Source organism: Taurulus bubalis (genome assembly GCF_910589615.1).
Source record: "Taurulus bubalis genome assembly, chromosome: 19".
In the NCBI taxonomy this organism is placed as follows: Eukaryota; Metazoa; Chordata; class Actinopteri; order Perciformes; family Cottidae; genus Taurulus; species Taurulus bubalis.
In genome coordinates, this window is record NC_136607.1 from 18,444,286 (window position 1) to 18,464,268 (window position 19,983).

Here is a 19,983-nt window from a genome sequence, read left to right on the forward strand (position 1 = left end):
CCTTTGAATCCTGATCCCGCGAAGTGTGACGTCATGAACACGATAATCTCGCGAGAGCCAGACGCCGCAGTAGTGCTCCACCGCCTGCGTGGCCCAGTGCATGATGGGAAACGCCTGGCTTTCGCCACACCAGAGAGCTGATTGGCTCTTAGATTTGACAACAAACACCACGCGTGTTGTAGAAAATCTTTATTTTCTGTGTCGTTGTAATACTTAACGCTCGATTGTTGACTATTAGTCTCAGGTTGAACCTAAAAACACATCTTGTGTGGTTGATAATAATACAGCTTTTTTATACAACACATACAAACGAGGAGTAAAGTATTTCACAGGCATATAAAGAACAAAGGATAGCATAACATGCAGGAACACGCACATTTCTACATAAATATATATTTACATGCGCTTTGGTTTCGTTTAGCCAACAGAGTTTGATAACTTACGTGTCCTTTCTGTGTGTGTGTGGTGTACGTCCGGCTTGTATCCAGCAGGGGGCGGGGTTACGCTTTATTTGGCTTTCGGGCAGGTTTTACGACAAGAGAGTGGTTTGCGGCAGTGACGCTGCCATCCATTGTTGTCCTCGTGCTGAGCGAGGCTAAGCGGATGTGATGAAGTTGTCCCGTCTCATCTGTTTGTTTACAGAAACTATCATCTGTCTATTTGGTACCATGCCAATCTGTAACCGTGGTTACCAGGATGTAACTCCATGAAAAGGAGAAAAAAGGGAAATTCCTGGTTTGCAGACATCTAAAATCTAAAAGTGACAGATTGGTTTGTTAGAAGATGGAAAATGATCTTCTCCACGACTACTCTATTAAATCTACATTTGTTTAATAATTGAGAAGAAATATAATACTGCAATAAGACTGTATAATAAATCACCCCTGGTCAGATCCTCCATAAATTGAATCATCAACATCCCTAGCCCCGCTTTCACTATATACTATATTTATTTACACACTTCATATACTTTGGATTTTTGCACTTTTACTATTTAATTTCCTTAAATGTCTTATATGTAACTTTGTTTGCTGCTGCCACAAACACATTTCCCCTTGGGGATGAATAAAGTATACATCCATCCATCCATTGAAAGAGTATAAACATGAAACATGCCCACTTATCGATTACACAACAACTATAATGTGTGGCATCATATGAGCTCTGTTTACATATTTCCCAAGAAAGAAAGAAGATATTCAAGAAATTATTATATTTCTGTCAAAGTACACACACCTGGATTCAAACAGTTTGACAATCACTCTTATTCACCATATTGCTGCTTGTAGTGTGACAGAGTTTATTTATAGTTATTAACACAGTTGCTGCAATGCTTTGATGCCTCAAAATAAGCTGGAAACAGCTGTCTTTGTGAAGCGGGTTATAAATTAAGGAGTAGACAACATAAAGGTTTAAGTTACGGAGTAGACTGGACATAGCGAACACACGTCGGGTGTCGTTGTCTCCCGTCTCCCCGAGATGGGACCCGGTCCGTGATAATATTGTCTTCACGTAACCGGTCCGTGGCGCAATAAAGGTTGGGGAGCGCTGGACTAGAGGATGTAGAAGGCAAATGCAGAATATTGCGATTCGCAAACCTACTTGTGTGGAGTCTGTGTTCCACCGCAGTCCCGGATGTTGATTCATTCTGTTTCTAAAGATAGATTTGATTTTGTAGCGAGTAACGAAGGTTTCTGGGCAAATGTATCGGAGTAAAAGTACCAGTTTTCTTTGCAAAATGTAGTGAAGTAAAAGTCAATAGAAATATGAATGGTAAAGTAAAGTACAGATATCCAAAAAACGACTTAAGTACAGTAATGAAGAATGTATACTTTGTTACTATACACCACTGTCCGCTCTACATATCCCCAAATCTCTACCGTTGACCTCGGGTCACAATGACCCGCTCTACATATCCCCAACCCTCTGCTGTTGTATTTTTCGGGCCTTTCCTCAAAAATGTCATACCCAAACTAAAAAGGGTGTATCTCTGCAACCACTAAGGCTATTTGAATAGTTATAACATAGAGTTATAATAAAAGCTACACATGTGAGATTTTGTTCAGCTGTGTAAACATCAGTCTATATGTTACTGGTTAAGAGTAAATGAAGATGACACACAGAAAAAGGTTTCAGGTCTGCCTATAAAAAAAAGCAGGATGATTATTTCTTTGAAATGATGCAGCTGTAAGGTCCAAATCTAACCGAAATCATAGCTCAATATGTGAACATTCTCTAACCCAAATCATAGCTCAATATGTGAACATTCTCTAACCCAAATCATAACACAATATGTGAACATTCTCTAACCCAAATCATAGCTCAATGTGAACATTCTCTAACCCAAATCATAGCTCAATGTGAACATTCTCTAACCCAAATCATAACTCAATGTGAACATTCTCTAACCCAAATCATAGCTCAATGTGAACATTCTCTAACCCAAATCATAGCTCAATGTGAACATTCTCTAACCCAAATCATAGCTCAATGTGAACATTCTCTAACCCAAATCATAGCACAATGTGAACATTCTTTCTGCAAAGGTTGACTTTGATAAAGTGAAGCAGAACAAAGTTAGAGGGTTTAGTGACTAGACCCATCCTAAAGGCTTCAAGGAGAGCTCCATCCAGCTACAAAGAAAGCTGTACAATAAACCCTTTAGATGACACATCTACAGGCTTACTAGCCTGACAACATGCTAGCATAGGGCTAACTAACCTGATAGCATGAGCTAACTACCGATTGTCTTCAGTTAAATCAGGGCTCTCAAGTTTTTAAGACAGGTAAGAGTGACATATCATCCTCCTCCTCCTCCTCCTCCTCCTAAATCAGTTTAATCTTCTAGAAATTTAATCTGCAAATAAACAATTAAAAAATGTGATGTTTCCAGCTTCTCAAACATTTTCTTATATTTTATTTATATACAGATGGAAATGTTTAGCTCTTTTCTCGATTCATAGACAGTATGAAAAGTATGACGCGATGAAAGGAAGAGAACCCTCCGACACAGAAAGGGTTCCGACATCTTTAATGGACAGCGACACTAATCCAGACGTTTGACTCCGCAGACGTTGGGGTCCCTCATGAGCTGAGGGTGCTTGTGGGTCACGGACATGAAACCTGGGGAGAGGAGTATGAACACAGATTTATATAAAAGATCTGACCCGCTATTTAGCAAACACTTAAAAATGATTTATTATTATTATGAATCCATTTGAGTTAAATATATATGTATTTATTATTTAACTATATTTTCCTCATGTTGTGTATTCGGGGTGCCGCATACCGACTGAGTGAGCTTTCTTTATGGCCTTCGACACTTCCTTTTGTTTCCTTCCACATAACCCTGGAAAACAAAACGAGCCGTGAGTCTGAAACCTGCAGACGGCGAGAGCTGCTGCTCACCTGAGAGGCGTGGAGCTGCTGCTCACCTGAGAGGCGTGGAGCTGCTGCTCACCTGAGAGGTGTGGAGCTGCTGCTCACCTGAGAGGTGTGGAGCTGCTGCTCACCTGAGAGATGTAGAGCTGCTGCTCACCTGAGAGGTGTGGAGCTGCTGCTCACCTGAGAGGTGTGGAGCTGCTGCTCACCTGAGAGGTGTGGAGCTGCTGCTCACCTGAGAGGTGTGGAGCTGCTGCTCACCTGAGAGGCGTGGAGCTGCTGCTCACCTGAGAGGCGTGGAGCTGCTGCTCACCTGAGAGGTGTGGAGCTGCTGCTCACCTGAGAGGTGTGGAGCTGCTGCTCACCTGTGATATGTCGCCCGTAGATCCTGCCGGTGTGAGGAGAGATGAACTGAGACAGCAGCTGTGAAGGAGAAGAGTTCAACAAAGGTCCTGAGTGAAGGTGTGACTAGATGTACACAGGTGTGACTAGATGTATGAAACTTGAAACTGTTAAACTGTCACAACACTTAATTTCTCTAGATGAAGTTATCTCCCATCGGGTGTTTCTCTAGATGAAGTTACCTCCCAGCAGGTGTTCTCCAGGTGTTTCTCTCACCTGAGTGTTTTTGAAGTCCACTGTGACGTTGCAGAGGAGGCATCCTTTCTCCGGCTCTTTGAACGGGTTTTCCATCTGAACAAGCTTCCAAAGCGATAATAAAATATTATATTAAGAATAAAATCAGGTTAACTGAGTTATTACTGACATCGTTGATAACGATTGTAACGTGAATTATTACAAAGGTTATAACACGTTAGTTTGTGTTTCAGGAGTGAAACCGGAGTAAAATTCCATGTATGTGCAAATTTACATCAAAGCTGATTCTGATTATAATAGAAGTTTGTACAAACAAATTTCTGATGTGGAAACTTTGTTTCTTAAATTAAATAAAACTAATTCTTATGTTTTATTTCATACCCAATTTTATAAATTATTATATAGTATTTAAATCCCCCTTTTAATTAATTTAGTACTATGCATGTATTCCCCATGATATATTGTATAGTCTAATAACTTAAATAATATATATATATAAATAAAATGAATATATAAATGTATTTAAGATGAATATATAAATGTACATGCATGTATATAAAATGAATACTTAAATACATATAAAATGAATATATAAACGTATATAAAATGCATACATAAATATAAAATTAATATATAAATTAATATACAATTAATATATAAATAAATATAAAATGAATAAAAGAATATAAAAATAAATATAAAATGAATACCTACCGGGTCGTCTTTCTTTTGGAATACATGTGAAGTTATTGTTCTTAAACCTGCAGGAGCAGATTTATTAAGCTAACGTTAGCAACCTTATCTGAGACTCATCACAGAATTTAACGTATAATGAAATCAATAAATGATCGTTAATTCATGCTGACTTCAAAAACTATGAAACACACACATAATAAAGTCTTACTTGTGTTTCCATGTAGAGATAAAACCGGCTTTAGCCGCTGTAACCCTCCCAGAGCGAGCATTTTTGACCTGCCTCAGGACCGGAAGTTGTCCACTGGGAACTCCGGTGCTCCGCTGAGTTTTCTCACTAATAGTTCCTACCACTTATACAGTTGTTGCTCGTTTGTTGGAGTCAAACTACACGTGCAATGTAATTGTATTTGTAAATATCGCATTAATGTGGCCTGTATTATTTTTTTGTTTCCGTAGATTATATGTGTTTGATTTAAACGCAAATACATGTTTCTTTCTGAAAAGATATAATGTTACCCGCCTCAAAAATGTATCAAGTCAAGATAGACACGTCACCGGAATGAGTGAATAGGTTACGTTAGCACAACTTGTTCCTTTATTCAACACAGTAATTATACTGGTCGTGTTTACAACGATGTAGTAGTCACACCAAGTTCAGCACGTGACCTTTCTCCAGATTCCGTTTTAATTTCCCCCTTTTTTAACCCGCTAATCAGCTTAGCATACCGAAGATACATTGTTAAGTGGCAGAACATGGCGCCGAATAAACATGTGTGTTATCTGCTAATCATCGGCTTTGATTCTGGTCATTTATCAGACATTTACTCGAGATTAACTAATACAATTAAGGAAACGATGCTGGTAGTTAACCGGTGAACCGAAGACGGAAACGATGGACGGGTTCCTCTCTCGCTCTGAGGATGCAGGGGACGTGTTTTGAACGTGATGCTCGCCGAGCTGTTACACCTCCTCGTTAAAGATAAGCTTTAAGGAACATCATTAATTTAATTACTTTGGAAACCAACTTGTATACGTTTTTACAGGAGTTTGAGATTAATTAGCAGTGTTTATAGTGAAACTGGCTCGTTTAGGGAACAAATTAGAGAGTCAGAGAGTCCAACTGCCCGGAGGAAGCTAACGTCCAGGTGGTTTAACTGGTTAACTAGTTAACTAGGCTAGTGATGCACAGCGGTGTGTGTTTACTAGTTGAACAGTAATGAATGCTGCTGGTCAACCAGGCATTAAAATAAAAAGAGTGCCCTCGAGGAAGAGGTCGAGGGACAGCCTGAAGTCTCCCCTAACGCCTGCTGGGAAAAGGGGAGGAGCCACCAGCTTCCTGCCATGTCCCAACACCTGCAGGCTCAGCAGCATCATGTCTGAGGGACCGGCTGCTCAGGTTCTGTTATTTACAACCAGTGATGTCAAACTAAGAGTTATTAGAGACATAATCATTGTTTTGAAAGCAAAGTTAATGTTTTTGTATTCCCTTCTGTGATAAGAAACTGAACATCTTGAATCAAGACGTTTTAGTTTGTCATCTTTGTCTTTGGAGGACTGTGACTGATGTGTTTCAATGTATTTTGACTATTTATTCACCAAACAATTAATCTTGGAACTCATTATTTTAATAATTAAAATAACTTCCCAGAACTTGAGGGGGAAGTCTTCAAACAATCCAAAACCCAAAGATAAAAACTATTTTTACGCTATAAGAGGAAGAAAATCCTCTGGATCCATCAAATGTTCATTGAATCGGCTGATTCTTCCCGCCCCATTGATCTGAACGATCATCTGATTGATCAATCAGCTGATCCGGATCCGAGTGGCAGGTTGACGCTGTGTGTTGTGTTGCAGTACTGCAGCGACAGCGAGGACCTGTTCGGGGACTACGACAGCCTCCTGGAGGACGACTCTCTGCTGGCGAAGCTGGATGAGGCCGAGCAGAAGGAAAGGCGGCTTGATCAGTCCGACTTCACCGCTCTGAGGCGCAGACAGTCGGGGGAAGATGTCCTCACGGACTCCATCCTGGACCTCCTGGGAGACGAGGTCTTTGAGGACTTACCCACCAGCCAGCAGCAGTTTAAAGAACTAGTCGACGGGACGGCAGAGAGGAGCCGGCTGCAGGACGGAGGTAAGACCTCCACTCCCCTCAGAGACCCTGAGAGGAGCACGGAGGAGGGAACCAGGAGGCCCAGGAGGAGCGTGGCGGACCAGATGAAGAGGACGATGCTGTGCAACGCAGCTTCTCCCTCCAGCGTCTCGTGCAGCGCTGTGTTGAAGGAAGCCGCGGTCTCCGAGGAGATCAGCGTCGCCATGCGGGCCATGGAGGCCGTGAGGCCGGAGACCCCGGACCTCGGGCCGTTCTTTGGGCTCCCCACCCGAGTGAAGGAGCTGATGTTCAAACTGAGAGGAATCAAGGATTTATACGGTGACGCATCGTTTCCTCAGCTAGCTAACGCAGTGTTCTATAATGTGAGGATTCATGATGAAGTGTCGAAGACGGGGCTTTGTGTTGTGGGGGAACGATCTAATCATTTCACTGTGAACATAATTGGCGACTACGGCTGCAATTACCAATTATCCTCATCATTGATTAGTCTTCAGATTGATTTCTTTACATCATCCCACTTTTTATCTGTTCCATAAAAGATCAAAAATACCCTCCACAGTTTCTCAGAGTCCAAGGTGATGTTTTCAAATGTCCAACATGTAAGATATATAGTTAAATTATTATGGAGCCAGAGTAGGGGTAATATTCAGAGAAAAAAAAATGAGGTTGTAAAGTGATGCATTTCCAGGATAATTGTTTCCAGTCTTTGTGCTAAGCTAACGTCCTTCAACGTTTCCTCCTCCTGTTCCAGACTGGCAGAAGACGTGTTTGAACCTGGACTGTGTTCAGCAGAGGAGGAACCTGATCTACTCTCTTCCCACCAGCGGAGGGAAAACTCTGGTTGCAGAGATCCTGGTCCTCCGAGAGCTGCTGTGCAGGAGGAAAGACTGCCTGTTCATCCTACCGTACATATCGCTGGTGCAGGAGAAGGTGAGAGAAGAGCCACGTCCAGGAAAGTAGTCTCACTGTTAGTATGAGAACTCGCAAAGATCCGTTTCTCAAGAGACACCGAGAATAAACAGTCAGAGAACGACTCTTCCATCTTTTTTCTTTCAACACTTTTTTCTTTCATGATCTAATCGACAACTAGTTGTAGCTTAGAAAACAGTGATCTGACCCCGCTAGGAGACCACTTCGGACGCAGCTCGCCAGACGGACCTTTCGTTAGCATCTGTAGCGACTCAGATTCAGACGAAGAGATAAATGGTGTCATCTGCAGAGAGATGTACGGTGCAAAGTGTCAGAGATGATATTACTTATGTTCATAGTGAACAGCAGAGGGCCGAGAGCAGAGCCTTGTGGGACACCTTTCCTCACTTATCCTGAACCACCAGTCAGCACATGTGTTTCTCCTGCAGGTGCGTGGCTTAGCGAGCTTCGGCCTGGAGCTAGACTTCATGGTGGAGGAGTACGCTGGCAGCAAAGGAAGGTTTCCCCCGGTGAAGAGAAGAAACAATCGATCGGTGTACATCGCCACGATAGAGAAGGCCCACAGCCTCGTCAACTCCCTGATCGAGACCAGCAGAGTGGACGACCTGGGCCTGGTGGTGGTTGATGAGGTAGCTTGAGTCGTATTGGGGTTGAGATGTGAGTAACGGTGGAGATGAGAGGCTTAATGCCCACATGTGTCTTCCAGCTTCACATGCTGGGTGACGGCAGCAGAGGAGCGATCATTGAGATGACGCTGGCCAAAGTTCTCCACGCGACCAGTGAGTCCTTCGCTTTGATCTCAGATGTTAAACCCCGAAGCGCTTTTAAAATTAAATGATTCTTTTCGCCTCTCTTCCAGAAAGTACTCAGATTATCGGGATGAGCGCCACTCTGGGAAACATCAAAGACCTGCAGGCGTTTTTGAGGGCGGAAAATTACACCAATGACTTCAGGCCTGTGAGTGATTTAAAGTCTGCTGATATTCTACAGTCTTCTTCATGCACACGTTGAAGCCCACAATCAATGCATCGACACCAGAGACATAAAAAAAGTTAAGTGATGAACCCCATGAAGTGAAAAGTGTCCAATTGGTTAAATTTCCAGGACCGTTGTAAACAAAACATATTTACAAAGTAGTCAACATGTTAATGCTCATTTAGTGAGTTTGGTTTTCCATAGAACTCCATTAAAAAAACAGGAATGTGCCTCACAGTTACACTGTGACATCATTACTGCTCTGCAGTACTGTGTAGTACACAGTACTACACTACTACAGAGCAGTAATGATGACCATGAAACAGTGTGACGTGGTCATCATTACTGCTCTGTATATTGGCCACTTGTAGTACCAGTATTAGTATTAGCAGTAGTATTAGTATTATTAGTAGTAGCAGTTGTAGTATTAGCAGTAGTATTAGTAGTAGTAGCAGTAGCAGTAATACTAGCAGTAGTAGTAGTAGTAGTATTATTATTAGCAGTAGTACTAGTAGTATTAGTAGTAGTAGTATTAATATTATTATTAGCAGTAGTACTAGTAGTATTAGCAGTGGTAGTAGTAGTAGTAGTATTAGTAGCAGTAGCAGTAGCTGTAGTACTAGTAGTAGCAGTAGCAGTAGTACTAGTGGTAGTATTAGTAGCAGTAGTATTAGCAGTAGCAGTAGTACTAGTAGTAGTAGTCCTAGTAGTAGTACCAGTAGTAAACCAGTTCTGTGCTGCGTTCAGGTCCAGCTGAAGGAGTACGTTAAACTGAACGACACCATCTATGAGGTCGACCCGAAGGAAGAGGAATGTTTTAAATTCTCACGTCTTCTCAACTTTAAGGTAAACAAAATATTCACTTCCTGTTTGTTTGAAGATGAGGAACGGCATTTTGTAGCTTTTTAATCCGGATACACGCGTAAAAGCTGAACTAGAGATGAAGATAGAGCACGAATGTTCCTCACGATGAGTCCTCGTCCTCAGTACTCCAGCTCCATGAGGAAGATGGACCCGGACCACATCATCGCCCTGGTGACGGAAGTCATTCCTGCACATTCCTGTCTGGTCTTCTGTCCAACCAAGAAGAACTGTGAGAACGTGGTGGGGATGGTCTGCAAGTACCTGAAGGAGTGAGTCACAGAGTTATATGAGAGTGAGGCACATACCTGAAGGAGTGAGTCACAGAGTTATATGAGAGTGAGTCACATACCTGAAGGAGTGAGTCACAGAGTTATATGAGAGTGAGGCACATACCTGAAGGAGTGAGTCACAGAGTTATATGAGAGTGAGTCACATACCTGAAGGAGTGAGTCACAGAGTTATATGAGAGTGAGTCACATACCTGAAGGAGTGAGTCACAGAGTTATATGAGAGTGAGTCACATACCTGAAGGAGTGAGTCACATGTCTGAGAGTCACCCAAACATCCTAAAGAGTGACCCTGCCCTCTCTCAGGGAGTTCCTGCAGCTCAGGAGAGAAGAGAAGCTCGTCCTCCTCAGGGAGCTGAAGGCCGGCGGCGGCGGCTCGGTGTGCCCGGTGCTCCGCAAGACGGTGCCATACGGTTTGGCCTATCACCACAGCGGGCTCACCTCAGAGGAGAGGAAGCTGCTGGAGGAGGCGTACTCCAACGGGGTGCTCTGCCTCCTCACCTGCACCTCCACGCTGGCTGCAGGGATCAACCTTCCTGCCCGCAGGTGAGCCGCCGACGGTCCAGGAGAATCAACCAGGTGGAAGGTGACATGTGACATGTGACAGTTGACATTTTACAGGTGACATGAGAGCTCTCAGGCTTCTAGAGTAGAAAGATTCCTTCTCTCTGACACTTTGACTCCATCATAGAAATGTTATATAAACGTTAAACCTAATGTTTTTGCTACTTTAATCATCATGTGAAGGTCACCGCGGTTCTTTTAAATACGTTTGAGATTTATTAGAAGGACATTATTCATACATTCATGTCAGAGAATCAGTCCAATGCTGAGTTTAGAGAGAGAGAATGTTTTCATGCCCTCACATCATGTGACGTCCCGCTCCAATCAGAGTGATCCTGCGCTCGCCGTTCGTGGCCGCTGACTTCCTGAAGAGGAGCCAGTACAAACAGATGGTGGGCCGAGCCGGTCGAGCCGGCATCGACTCCGTGGGAGAGAGCGTCCTCATCCTGCAGGACAAGGACAGGGACAAGGTCAGTGTTGAGAGCAGAACACGTCCAATCACAGAGCTCCACATCCTGGTCAGGTGGAAGATCCCACTGTTGATAGAAAGACAATAAATGAGCTGAACTTCAGTCTGTTCAGTCAAGCAAACAGCAGCTAGCCTGCTAGCTCAACTCATCGTATTTTTGCCGTCCGAACAAAACACAAGAAAATGCCTCACGAGCTACGAGGTCGCTCTGCTCACACGGAAACCTTCTCAGACGAGACTTCATAACACAGAGCCTCACTAAAGTTAGGAGTAATGTGCCCGGAAAAGATGCAGCGGTTTTATTCCCTGAGATCAGAAATGTACCAGTTTTTGAAAGAGAAGGACCGACCTCTTCATGAGCTGAGTGACCCTCAAGGTTGGCAGACTTTGCATTTCTAGTCTAGATCTTACTCATCATCTCAACACACTGAGCAAGAGCCTGCAAGGCAAAGAGCAGGTAGTAGCACAACTTCACGCACACATGAAAGTATGCTGTGTGAAGCTCCGTCTCTTTGAGACACAACTACGCAACTTCAACGCTGCAGTCTTTCCCACGCTGTCTGAAATCAGAGCTTTGGACACCCCTGATGTATGAGGGTCACTGCCGTGTATTGATCTGTATATTGTCTTTATAATATGTGTATGAGGGTCACTGCCGTGTATTGATGTGTCCATGGTTTTTATTCTCAGGCTAAAACACTGGTTTGCGCTCCGATGGAAACCTGCTTCAGCAACCTGCTGCTCGGCGATGGAAAAGGCCTCCTGAGTCTCATCCTGTCGCTCGTGGGATTGAACGTAAAGCTCCGTTTATTCCTTCCTGGCGTCCGAAAGTGGCCGGCGGAACACGAATAACCCGCTTCCCGTGTTGCAGATCTCCTCGTCGGTGGACCGGGTGCTGGACTTCCTGTGCGGCACGCTGCTGTTCGTCCAGCGGCAGCAGCTGTGTGCGGAGACGAGTCTGCCGGCGGCGGTGCGGCGCTGCGTGGACCTGCTGGAGAGCAAAGACCTCATCACGGGGACGGCTCCCGGACAACAGCTGCAGATCACCAAGCTGGGAAGAGCCACCTATAAAGGTGAGCTTCAGAGGACACGCTCATGCTCCCCTCAGGGTGAACCCCACCAACGCTCATGCTCCCCTCAGGGTGAACCCCATCAACGCTCATGCTCCTCTGTTCTTACTCAGAAGCACCATGATAAGGAATCAGAAAAGTTCAACTGAATACATCGGAATATGCACATCTCTTCATGTCTTCATGTTTTCATGCACATGTTTTCATGTTTTCATGCACATGTTTTCATGTCTTCATGTTTCCATGAACATGTTTTCATTCACATGTCTTTATGTTTTCATGTTTTCATGCACATGTCTTTATGTTTTCATGCACATGTCTTTATGTTTTCACGTTTTCATGCACATGTCTTCACGTTTTCATGCACATGTCTTCATGTTTTCATGCACATGTCTTCATGTTTTCATGCACATGTCTTTATGTTTTCATGTACATGTCTTTATGTTTTCACGTTTTCATGCACATGTCTTCATGTTTTCATGCACATGTCTATGTTTTCATGCACATGTCTTCATGTTTTCATGCACATGTCTTCATGCACATGTCTTCATGTTTTCATGCACATGTCTTCATGCTCATGTTTTCATGTTTTCATGCACATGTCTTCATGCACATGTCTTCATGTTTTCATGCACATGTCTTCATGCTCATGTTTTCATGTTTTCATGCACATGTTTTCATGTCTTCATGTTTCCATGAACATGTTTTCATGCACATGTCTTTATGTTTTCACGTTTTCATGCACATGTCTTTATGTTTTCATGTTTTCATGCACATGTCTTCATGTTTTCATGCACATGTCTTCATGTTTTCATGCACATGTCTATGTTTTCATGCACATGTCTTTATGTTTTCATGCACATGTCTTCATGTTTTCATGCACATGTCTATGTTTTCATGCACATGTCTATGTTTTCATGCACATGTCTTTATGTTTTTATGCACATGTCTTTATGTTTTCATGCACATGTCTTTTTGTTTTCATGCACATGTCTTTATGTTTTCACGTTTTCATGCACATGTCTTCATGTTTTCATGCACATGTCTTTATGTTTTCATGTTTTCATGCACATGTCTTCATGTTTTCATGCACATGTCTTCATGTTTTCATGCACATGTCTTTATGTTTTCATGCACATGTCTTCATGTTTTCATGCACATGTCTTTATGTTTTCATGCACATGTCTTCATGTTTTCATGCACATGTCTTCATGTTTTCATGCACATGTCGTCATGTTTTCATGCACATGTCTTTATGTTTTCATGCACATGTCTTCATGTTTTCATGCACATGTCTTCATGTTTTCATGCACATGTCTTTATGTTTTCATGCACATGTCTTCATGTTTTCATGCACATGTCTTCATGCTCATGTTTTCATGTTTTCATGCACATGTTTTCATGTCTTCATGTTTCCATGAACATGTTTTCATGCACATGTTTTCATGTCTTCATGTTTCCATGAACATGTTTTCATGCACATGTCTTTATGTTTTCACGTTTTCATGCACATGTCTTCATATTTTCATGCACATGTCTATGTTTTCATGCATATGTCTATGTTTTCATGCACATGTCTTCATGTTTTCATGCACATGTCTTCATGTTTTCATGCACATGTCTATGTTTTCATGCACATGTCTTTATGTTTTCATGCACATGTCTTCATGTTTTCATGCACATGTCTATGTTTTCATGCACATGTCTATGTTTTCATGCACATGTCTTTATGTTTTCATGCACATGTCTTTATGTTTTCATGCACATGTCTTTATGTTTTCACGTTTTCATGCACATGTCTTCATGTTTTCATGCACATGTCTTCATGTTTTCATGCACATGTCTTTATGTTTTCATGTTTTCATGCACATGTCTTCATGTTTTCATGCACATGTCTTCATGTTTTCATGCACATGTCTTCATGTTTTCATGCACATGTCTTCATGTTTTCATGCACATGTCTATGTTTTCATGCACATGTCTTTATGTTTTCATGCACATGTCTTCATGTTTTCATGCACATGTCTATGTTTTCATGCACATGTCTATGTTTTCATGCACATGTCTTTATGTTTTCATGCACATGTCTTTATGTTTTCATGCACATGTCTTTATGTTTTCATGCACATGTCTTTATGTTTTCACGTTTTCATGCACATGTCTTCATGTTTTCATGCACATGTCTTTATGTTTTCATGTTTTCATGCACATGTCTTCATGTTTTCATGCACATGTCTTCATGTTTTCATGCACATGTCTTCATGTTTTCATGCACATGTCTATGTTTTCATGCACATGTCTTTATGTTTTCATGCACATGTCTTCATGTTTTCATGCACATGTCTATGTTTTCATGCACATGTCTATGTTTTCATGCACATGTCTTCATGTTTTCATGCACATGTCTTTATGTTTTCATGCACATGTCTTTTTGTTTTCATGCACATGTCTTTATGTTTTCACGTTTTCATGCACATGTCTTCATGTTTTCATGCACATGTCTTTATGTTTTCATGTTTTCATGCACATGTCTTCATGTTTTCATGCACATGTCTTCATGTTTTCATGCACATGTCTTTATGTTTTCATGCACATGTCTTCATGTTTTCATGCACATGTCTTTATGTTTTCATGCACATGTCTTCATGTTTTCATGCACATGTCTTCATGTTTTCATGCACATGTCGTCATGTTTTCATGCACATGTCGTCATGTTTTCATGCACATGTCTTCATGTTTTCATGCACATGTCGTCATGTTTTCATGCACATGTCGTCATGTTTTCATGCACATGTCGTCATGTTTTGCCGCTCTTTGACTCCTCAGGCTCGGTGGATCTGATCCACAGCGGCGTTCTGTACAAAGACCTCTCTCAAGGTCTGGAGGGTCTGCTGCTCAACAGCTGCCTCCACCTGGTGTACCTGGTCACACCGTACGACATGATCACGCAGTGCAAGCCGGACTGGATGGTGTACTTCAGACAGGTACCCGGTCACCGGGGGACGTTATGACCTCACCTGTTTCTGAGCTCTGAGGAGTGATCCAGTGTTGTTGTCCCGTTGCAGTTCACGCTGCTGTCGGCTGCAGAGCAGAAGATGTTTGCAACTGTCGGAGTGCCGGAGAGTTTCATCGCTAGAAAAGCTGCAGGACAGACGGTGAGAAAGGTAAGAAGCTGCAGATCAGCACACAGTTGTAACACACAGGTGTAACACACATGTGTAGCACACAGGTGTAGCACACAGGTGTAGCACACAGGTGTAACACACAGGTGTAACACACAGGTGTAGCACACAGGTGTAGCACACAGGTGTAACACAGAGCTCCACCTCAGCAGGTGAAGCCTGGAGAGGAAGAAAAGTATGTGAAGCAATAACCTCAGAGATACTTAAATTGTATATAAGAAAGTATCAGGGTATATTTCTATAAGAGCGATAGTTATTAATGCCCCTGAATGTATTGTTTGTGACTGTAAACATTGAGGTTGTGGTGTTGTTTGTGACTGTAATCATGTTGTTGTTGTTGTTGTTGTTCCAGACAAGGGGTGGGCAATTCATTTTCCCAAGGGGCCACATGAGAAATTTGGACTGTTACGGAGGGCCGAACCAATAGTCTGAACTTAATTAAATTAACTCAATATGAATGCAATGCAATCCGACCGCTTGTCGAACCTCAGATTCAAGACGAGCAGTGCGGATTCCGTCCCGGTCGTGGAACAGTGGACCAGCTCTTTACCCTTGCAAGACTACTGGAGGGGTCCTGGGAGTTTGCCCAACCAGTCTACATGTGCTTTGTGGACTTGGAGAAGGCTTTCGACCGGGTCCCTCGGGGGTTTTTGTGGGGGGTGCTGCGGGAGTATGGGGTGCCGGACCCGTTGGCACGGGCTATCCGGTCTTCGTACGCCTGCAGTAGGAGCTGTGTTCGTATCCTCGGTAATAAGTCAGACACGTTCCCGGTGGGTGTTGGCCTCCGCCAGGGCTTCCCTTTATCACCGGTCCTGTTCGTGACCTTCATGGACAGGATATCTAGGCGCAGCCAGGGGGCGGAGAGGATCCGGTTCGGGAGTCTCGGGATCGCTTCTCTGCTGTTCGCGGATGATGTGGTCCTGTTTGCCTCCTCGGACTGTGACCTCCAGCATTCACTGGGGCGTTTTGCAGCCGAGTGTGAAGCGGCAGGGATGAGAGTTAGCGCCTCCAAATCTGAAGCCATGGTGCTCTGCCGGAAACCGGTGGATTGCTCCCTCCAGGTGGGGACAAACTGCCTACCCCAAGCGAAGGAGTTCAAGTATCTCGGGGTCTTGTTCACGAGTGAGGGTAAGGTGGAGCGGGAGATCGACAGACGGATCGGTGCGGCTGCAGCAATAAAACAGGCGCTGTACCGGTCCGTCCTGGTGAAGAGGAGCTGAGCCGGAAGGCGAAGCTCTCCATTTACTGGTCGGTCTATGTTCCAACCCTCACCTATGGTCACGAACTCTGGGTCGTGACCGAAAGAACGAGATCTCGAATACAAGCGGCCGAAATGAGCTTCCTCCGCAGGGTGGCCGGGCTCACCCTTAGAGATAGGGTAAGGAGCTCGGACATCAGGAGGGAGCTTGGAGTCGAGTCGCTGCTCCTTCGTGTCGAAAGGAGTCAGCTGAGGTGGTTCGGGCATCTAGTTAGGATGCCTCCTGGACGCCTCCCATTAGAGGTTTTCCAGGCACGTCCAACTGGTAGGAGACCCCGGGGAAGACCGAGGACACGCTGGAGGGATTATATCTCCCGGCTGGCCTTGGAACGCCTCGGGATCCCCCAGAATGAGCTGGAAAGTGTTGCGGGTGAGAGGGAAGCCTAGGTCGGCCTGCTGAACCTGCTGCCACCGCGACCCGACCCCGGATAAGCGGCTGATAATGGATGGATGGATGGATGGATGAATGAATGCAATTACTTTATTAAAAAACTGTAAATTCTATGGTTTTGAGCTGCTACTGGTAAGAATACATGTTACAATAAGGCTATGAAAATAAGTAAAAAAATGTAATTTAATTTTTTAAGATTTTTTTAAACCTTACCTTAAATATGTATGTTAAAGACCAGCAATTTATTAACTTTAAACAAAAGCAATAAGTGCTTTTGTTGTTTTCCAGTTCAGTTGTTCTTACTCGGGGAGAAAAGTCCAGTCTGTGTTGCTTGAACAAGAGCATGAAGTCTGGTTGAATGAGGTGGAGATGTGACAGCTGACAGGTATCAGAGAGAGAGGATCTGATCTGTACATCTTCTGAGCCTCCTCATGTGAGGAAAGTTCTCCTCTTTGAGAGAAGAGTAAAGATCCAGAAGTGATCCTGACTTAAAGTGCTCTGCCATAGTGTGTCAGACCTCAGGTCAGATCCGCGGCGGCTTTGCGCGATTAATTTTCAATCTGGAGGCGGAAACTGCAGCGCGAGGCTCCTTGGGAGGCGGGGGTCTCGCCGCAGCACCCGCTGCTCGCTGAGAACAGAAACTGCAGAACAATACGCTTTCACTTCAGCCTCCAAGTCGGCAACACTGCCCGTCGTGAGGCTGCCGAAGCGCGCGCGTGCGTGCACATATAAATAAATCGCCTTCAAAGTAAAAGCAGTGCCGTTTGTATTGCATTCATGGCGTGCACCTTATTCATTTAGTTTTCATTTTTGATTGACCTCGCGCGGGCCAGACTGGGAGAGCCGCGGGCCGTAAGATGCCCATGTCTGTTCCAGACTGTAAACATGGAGGTGGTGGTGTTGTTGTTTGTGACTGTAATCATGTTGTTGTTGTTCCAGACTGTAAACATGGAGGTGGTGGTGTTGTTGTTTGTGACTGTAATCATGTTGTTGTTGTTCCAGACTGTAAACATGGAGGTGGTGGTGTTGTTGTTTGTGACTGTAATCATGTTGTTGTTGTTGTTGTTGTTCCAGACTGTAAACATGGAGGTGGTGGGCCGGATGTATCTGGCTCTGGTGCTGTTCTCCCTGCTGAAGGAGACCAACTTGTGGACGGTGGCCGAGCGGTTCCAGCTGAGTCGAGGCTTCATCCAGAGTCTGCTCAGCTCTTCTTCGGCCTTCTGCTCCTGCGTGCTGCACTTCACGGAGGTACCGCGACACGAGCGACGTAGAACCCCTCTGACTGGTCTCAGGTCTGCCGAGAACCATAACGGTTCTGTCTCTGTGACCAGGAGCTGGAGGAGTTCTGGCCTTTCAGAGCTCTGCTGGCGGAGCTGACCCGGAGGCTGAGCTACTGCGTGGCGGCTGAACTCATCCCTCTGATGGAGGTGGCTGGAGTCATGGAGGTCAGTGTGGAGATCCTCACATGGGAGGTCATGTTCTCCGTCTGTTGGTCAGTAACAAACTCTTCACTCTACACGCCTCACAGTTCCTCTTTAACACGAGTCTCAGAGCAGGAAGCTGCTTTCTATCAATTTACTCCATCATTTAATCTACAGAAAAAGTATTTTGATCAAAACATTTTCTGGTTTCAGCTTCTCAGAAGAGGATTTTCTGCTTTTTTTTCCCCGGTTGTAATGAATGTAAATAATAATGTAATATTTTAGTGTTTGTCAAAGAAGCTTCTGGGAAAATGCGTTGGACATTTTTCTCTTTTTTCAGACCGTTTTTGACCAAACGACTGAATTATTTTCAGTCCTGAAAACAAAAGGAAACGTTGTTTTGCATAGTGTAAAAGGGAATATTTCTAACAAATTTTTTTCATATTGGCATACTGTGACATTCTGAACTATCTCAGGTTCTCGGCAGTCATTCAGGGGTGATGCTGGGTCCTGCAGCCAGACCAGTTGAAAACCAGTGCCCCAGACCACATCCGTCACACATGTTCTGAGCTGCTCACAATTATTTGTTGGACCAGAGTTATGTCCTTCTCAACTGTAACAAAAAAGCTTTGAACAAAGTGAATGCAATAACATGCGTTGGAACTTTGTCTTTGTTATTTTAAGTTTGATCTTTGATAGAGTAATGTGTATTTGTTTAACCCTAAATTAAATGGATTTATGTTATAATACCAGAGAAATGTGCTTATATTTTTACATTTATATAAATGCATGTACAATATGTTTGCACTTATTTAAATGCAAAGACAATATAATATGTTCGGGAGTAGTTTTACAGTTACAACCGGCTCTTTGAGGGCAGCCATAATGCTGATGTGGAAAATGAGTTTCACCGCCCTGGTTTAGAGAGTCAAACTCCCTGAAGACATGAATCCTGCATTGAGTCTTAGTTTGATCTGACTTGACCCTCAGAACACATTAAACCGTTTGTTGTTTCTTCTTCTCCAGTCCAGAGCCAAGCAGCTCTACAACGCCGGCTACAAGACGCTGACTCACCTGGCGAACGCCGACGTGGCCGTCCTCTCCAATACGATTGAGCACCTGGTCAAGAAACAGGCCCATCAGATCGTGGCCTCGGCTAAAGTGAGCTCTCCTCCGTCGTGGTGGTTTCTGAGACGACGTCTAACGTGTTAATCATCTTGTTGGTGTCCGTCAGACGACGTCTAACGTGTTAATCATCTTGTTGGTGTCCGTCAGACGACGTCTAACGTGTTAATCATCTTGTTGGTGTCCGTCAGACGACGTCTAACGTGTTAATCATCTTGTTGGTGTCCGTCAGATGTCGTCTCTGTGTGTTCCAGATGCTGCTGAATGAAAAGGCGGCAGCTCTGCAGGAGGAAGTGGACGAGCTGCTGACGAAGCCTTCAGATCTGCCGGCAGCTGAAACGCAACGACTCCTTTGAGTTTATTATCACAGAGAAGTTTTATTCTCTATGTTTTTTTACTGTTTCATTTGTTTGAAACGTAAACCTTATTAAAATAATGTACAACAAGGACTTAACTTGAGTTCACTTAATATCTTCATTGGACATAATAATGTGGTGAGAGTAGTTTAATCCACCGTTGTCTGTGTTAAGGTGCATAATGTCTTATGTTTTGTTTTTTATGTTGTTAGGTCAAAATCAGCTCCTGTAATGAAATATGGAGCAAAAATACAGGCGCTCAACCCTTATGCACAAAAATGCCCTATATGCACAAAAAATGCATAGA

The 19,983-nt window shown here is 43.6% G+C and overlaps 2 protein-coding genes across 2 annotated transcripts; one reads left to right on the forward strand and one right to left on the reverse strand.

The window, feature by feature from the left end:
- Window positions 1-2,909: 2,909 nt before the first annotated feature.
- On the reverse strand, window positions 2,910-4,973 carry mrps18c (mitochondrial ribosomal protein S18C). The gene is made up of 6 exons (XM_079235028.1): window positions 4,883-4,973; window positions 4,693-4,739; window positions 4,000-4,083; window positions 3,747-3,804; window positions 3,290-3,349; window positions 2,910-3,123 (listed from the first exon to the last, which is right to left on the reverse strand). The coding sequence occupies exons 1-6, from the start codon at window positions 4,941-4,943 to the stop codon at window positions 3,047-3,049; spliced, it is 387 nt and encodes a 128-aa protein (XP_079091154.1). The 5' UTR covers window positions 4,944-4,973; the 3' UTR covers window positions 2,910-3,046.
- Window positions 4,974-5,890: 917 nt separating this feature from the next.
- Window positions 5,891-19,676, forward strand: helq (helicase, POLQ like; the record flags this gene model as incomplete). The annotated part of the gene is made up of 18 exons (XM_079235235.1): window positions 5,891-6,070; window positions 6,529-7,102; window positions 7,536-7,714; window positions 8,143-8,343; window positions 8,421-8,493; window positions 8,574-8,671; window positions 9,437-9,535; window positions 9,677-9,822; window positions 10,147-10,386; window positions 10,733-10,874; window positions 11,564-11,668; window positions 11,745-11,946; window positions 14,770-14,927; window positions 15,009-15,107; window positions 17,849-18,022; window positions 18,106-18,219; window positions 19,222-19,356; window positions 19,575-19,676. The coding sequence occupies 18 exons, from the start codon at window positions 5,891-5,893 to the stop codon at window positions 19,674-19,676; spliced, it is 3,021 nt and encodes a 1,006-aa protein (XP_079091361.1).
- Between the last annotated feature and the right edge of the window lie 307 nt (window positions 19,677-19,983).

Bases quoted from the DNA above. Each gene is read 5' to 3' on its own strand.
- mrps18c (XM_079235028.1), bottom strand. From the start codon at position 4,943: ATGCTCGCTCTGGGAGGGTTACAGCGGCTAAAGCCGGTTTTATCTCTA. The intron at 3,805-3,999 runs GTGAGAGAAACA...TCTCCTTCACAG, and splicing joins TGGACTTCAAAAACACTCAG to CTGCTGTCTCAGTTCATCTC. The intron at 3,350-3,746 runs GTGAGCAGCAGC...TTTGTTTTCCAG, and splicing joins CTACGGGCGACATATCACAG to GGTTATGTGGAAGGAAACAA.